This window comes from Gavialis gangeticus, unplaced genomic scaffold (assembly GCF_001723915.1).
Source record: "Gavialis gangeticus isolate Ggan-Ray unplaced genomic scaffold, GavGan_comp1, whole genome shotgun sequence".
Lineage (NCBI taxonomy): Eukaryota > Metazoa > Chordata > Crocodylia > Gavialidae > Gavialis > Gavialis gangeticus.
Genome location: NW_017728992.1, coordinates 155,215,360 through 155,220,160, shown reverse-complemented (window position 1 = coordinate 155,220,160; position 4,801 = coordinate 155,215,360). Strand labels below are relative to the sequence as shown.

The 4,801-nt window shown below is 40.3% G+C and overlaps 1 protein-coding gene across 1 annotated transcript in view; it reads left to right on the top strand.

Annotated features, from left to right (window-relative positions):
• The window catches only part of RAD54B (RAD54 homolog B (S. cerevisiae)), a 190,549-nt gene that overhangs the window by 152,249 nt on the left and 33,499 nt on the right, over nt 1-4,801 (top strand). Inside the window, exons 8-9 of the mRNA XM_019527934.1 lie at nt 2,129-2,336; nt 3,827-3,966. Coding sequence (XP_019383479.1) covers nt 2,129-2,336; nt 3,827-3,966 — 348 coding nt within the window. The remainder of the gene's footprint in view (nt 1-2,128; nt 2,337-3,826; nt 3,967-4,801) is intronic.

The following is a 4,801-nucleotide window of genomic DNA, read 5'->3' as shown; positions in this document are numbered from 1 at the left end:
ACATATCATATTGTTGCATGAAGAGGCCATGCAAGGGACCTGTCCCCTTACGGAGGGTGCTTGCCCAAGCCGGTTCGTCCACTATTATACTCAACAGGTCATTACCCAACATTTCATATCTCGCTGCTTCAATGAATGCATCCCCACTCACTTGGTGTTTAGCTCCTCCCCAGTCTACCCATTTTGGTTCTCTTGCATGTTGGTCTCAGGACAATTCCCACTGATCTAATGTTTTTATTGCAAAGGTCATCAACTGATGGGCATAATACCCAGTTAAGGTAGGATTTAACATCGTATAGGCTTGGGCTGTCTTATAGCATTCTCCCAGAAAAATTTTAGCTAGCGCTGCCTGTGATTCTTGAGAGGCGAAAAATTTATCCAATCCTTGGGATGCTACTCTGCTAGCCCACAGTTCCCCGCTTTCCTTGGGATCTTTTGTCCAAGTGGCTAGCTCAGTGTGGAGGTCGGTTGGCTTCCAAGCAACCACCTCCCACTCCTGTCCAGTGGGCTGGCTGTTAGGCTCCTGATAGACCCTGGATTTCACCACTGCACTTACCTCTGGCTTTTCCGGTGGAGTTGTCTCTACCGCTGTTCCCGCAGGAGGAGGGGAGGTCGGCCGGTCATTCTGATCCCCAAACAGGCTAATCACCGCCACCTCTTGCCCCTCCTCTGCCTTTGGATCCTCTAAGGGCTAGACTTCCACCAGATCCCATAACAAAGAGATGGAGCCTTCTAACAATGCCGTCGTCCCAGGTTTTCTGCCTGTCTGCCGCTGGGCAAAAACTCCCTTTACCGCGGCAAGGGACCTGAGGTCCTTTACTTTGGAGGGGGACCACAGATGCACTTTCTTACTAAGTTCAGAGAGACTCATGGTTTTCACTCAGCATGTGAACATGTTTCCCACTCCTTGAACCCAGCTGGCCAGGCCATCTCAAAGAGGGGTCTTCTTTGCTCACATTCTCCACCACTTGATAGGGGCTCCCTCTCTTCCTAGCAGGGATAGGTGAGTAACCCACAAATCACATGCCAAGTAAAATCCAAGTGCCACTCTTTATTATGAAGAAAAATCAATAACACACAGAGAAATCATTACAACAAGCTTCTGAGCTGCAAGCACGCCAGGCTGGAGGAAAGGCACTCCACCTATCCCCTGTTATTACCTGATAGGTCTTGGGAACCCCACCCTGCATCCAGGGTGGTGAGACTGCCTCCTTTATTGGGTCCTCAGCCTTGTCCTCCCCGAAGCAGTTCCACTTGGGACCTGACTCTCCTCATCTTAAGTACCTTTCCTCTCCTCGTTATCTTCCCCGGGGGGGAGTTCACTGTTAGCCTCACTGCCTTTTCTGGGATTAGAGCCAAACTGTTATCTCATTTTTGCAAGCAGTTATTTTTCAAATTTAGAATTGCTGTCTTAGCATCCTGCTAGGCCCGGGACTTTCCAGGCCAGAGGGTCGGTTTAGGGCAGTTCCCCTTTTCTGTATTAACAAATGGCAACAAATGCATTAGGTCATAGCCTCCGGGTTCCGCGAAACTGACCCCCCTCTTCGGGGTGTCAGGTTGGCCTCCTCGCAGAGGCCTATTTGCGCTAGGCCTGGTTTGGCCCTGACAATGACCTCTGGAGATCCCTTCCAGGCCTACTTCTCTATGATTCTGTGAGTGTTTTACTGAACTGAAGACTACAAGGGGAGTCTTAGGTAGGCAGAATGTTTGTCACAAACACATGCACAAAACTGTATCCCAGCATGCACTGAAAGGGAGTTGGTAATCTGTTTTCATTATTTCCATTATAATTATCCAGTGGAAGCTTACCCAGAAGACCAGGGCTAAGAAAATGTTACAGAGAGTGTATAGTTTTTACCACTATGGTAATGTACTTTGTCAGAAGATGTAAAGTATCAGAAAACTAATGAGCTGACCATGAGTTTGGCCATTAATATTATGTTTTGCCATGTCAAATTTCCATGTATATTTTGCAAATTAAGAGGGAATGGGTAGTCAGTGCCTTTGGAGATGAGAAATGATTTGTGTCCCACAGGAAAAAATTCTCCAGAGACTAGGTAATTAAGAAACAGGAGCTCCAAATAGAATTACTATGTGATTTTTTAAAAACTTTTATTTATGTTTACAGGATCACAAAGTAGAAGAATTTATCAATTCCCCACTTTATTCTGTTTTGATAATCAGTTATGAGATGCTGCTGCGTTCTTTTGACTTAATTCAGACTATAGAATTTAACCTCTTAATCTGTGATGAGGGGCATCGTTTGAAAAATAGCTCCATTAAGACTACTACAGCTCTTGTCAATCTGTCCTGCGAGAAGAGAATTATTCTTACAGGTAAGTATATTACGAATAATACAATAACTTACAGTTAAACTAAAAGGGCCAACTTTGGTAAGTGAAAGAGAATGCCAGTTGTGCAGAAATGTAGCATGAAATTTCTGGCAACAGGTGCTAGGCATGTAATCTGTCTCACAAAATGGGGGCCTTAATCTTAAATAGATTACTTTAAAGCAAAAACAAGATAGCAAAAGTTGTCCAGTTTTTTAGGCCAGTCCAGCAGTTTAGAATCTGTTATATGAAGAATCTGAGGCAGACACATTATACTGTGTTGTATTAATTTAAACAAATTGGTTTGGAAATTGATTTAATTAAACTGATTGAAGTAGGTACCTATTGTTCTGTGGGTACCCTGGGATTGCTGCAAAACAATCCACCCTGGATCCCAAGGTAATTTAACTCAGTACACAAAATGTGCAAGTTTGAACCAGTGTAAATGTGTCGCGTCCAGGCCCTAAATAAATGAAAGATCTTATAATTAATTAAAATATTATCTTATACTAGTGAAAAAATGTCCATTAAAATGTTTAATGGTCCCTCATCTTTTAAACTAAATCATAGTTGGGACCAATGTAATTAAATGAGTAGAAGCAGATTGGGGTTCTTATCCCTGGATAGAAACACAAGATAATTAACCATTAGAACAAGCATCTAAGAGAAGTAGTAGATTCTCCATGTCTTGGAGTGTTCATTTCGAGACTCAGTGCCTTTTAGGGAGCTCTGGTTTAGTCATCCCTGGAGATAATGGCTACAATACAGGGGCAAAGAGGTGAAAAGTAATGATCTATAGAAATCTGATCAGATGACTGAACAGTATCTTTTGACTCTGAAACCTTTGAAGCTATGAGTGTGTGAATGTTGCTTTTTTTCACCCCTTTTGGATGTATATGAAACAACACTGATTACATAGTTGTACTATATAAATGTATTGAGAGACCTTTGTTGGAACGATGGTAAAAATATATTAAAAAAACAAAACCTTAATTTCTTGGCTCTTGTTTTTTTTTGATTAATTTAAGAAAACTATCTGCATTGAGAGAAACCCTTGTCCTGCACTAAAAAAAGCCATAACCTGAATTGTTACAGGAGATGCTGTTGTTTTTTCAAAATAATAACCTTGGAAACAAAGCGACTTCATATGTTAGTTTTTTCAAGGAAATGCAAAACCCAAACTATATCAAATAGACCATTTTGAAATGGGAAAAAGAGAAAAATAAAAATGTAAGGTAAAACAAAACCACAAATGCATGGTTTGGTCGGTCACAATAACTAGAAACACTATCTAATTGGTTCAGTAACAAATTAAAAATTCTAAATTGTCTGGATCAATCTAGTGCTAAGAATAAGCTGTACAGAAATGTAATGCCTATCTTTGAATACATGATTGAGAACTTTAAATCCTGTTTGACAAGTGTACTTATTATAAATGTAAGGAAAAGATTCATAAATGTACAGAAAACACACTGAATTATTTTTTCTTCATCTAGGTACTCCAATACAAAATGACCTGCAAGAATTTTATGCATTAATAGATTTTGTAAATCCTGGAATACTTGCTCCTTTGTCCACATTTAGAAAAATATATGAGGAACCCATTATTCAGTCCCGAGAGCCTTCAGCAACAAAGGTACAGTATTAAAAACAAGATTACAGGCATAGAATATAACTTTGGTATAGAATTAATCTTCTAGAAAATAAAATATAATATATGTTATGCCTATGCAGCCCAATCATTTTCTTTTTTCTTATGGCTGATGCAGATACAGAACAGCAACTATAATTTTACATTTAGGTGGTTGAGCCAGACAATTGCATTAGGAGCAGCAGAGTGTATCGCTGTGATATTTGTGGATTGGGCATTGAGTTGTTATATGTTCCATGGTCCGTTCTGGATGACCACAATTGCACACTGGAGAGTTTTTTTCATTTTCTATTTGTGCATCAAGTATCCACATCTCCCATGGTTTGTGTGGATACGCTTTAGAGTTGCCTTTCAACATCACGGGAATTCAAAGCTTGTCTTTGATTTCCAGCAGTGCAGTGCAATACCATGAGAGATACCCAAGCTAACTCAAATTCCTAAAGCTGTAGAACTATGTTTTTCTGATGCACTTCACAAGCTAATATACCCTGCCAAAAAGAGTATCTCTGTACAATCCTGTGTTGTGCCATGTAGACATACTCTTAAACTGTTTTTCTTCACTAATGCATAAACTGAGGCTGGGATTTTCAAAAGTACCTCATTTTCTGTGTCTCCTTCTAAAATCCCCATCCCAGACACATCACATATGGGGGTCTCTGTTTTCACTGTGTGTGTCCTTTTGTGGCTGTACTGTCCAACTCCAATTCATTTTTTCCCTTCTGGAATGTAGACAGGGGGCACCAAATTAACTCATAGAAGTTGATATTTTAATTTGGCTGAGGCCTGCAGCAGCAACAAAATTTTCAGCTTCTTATTTGAA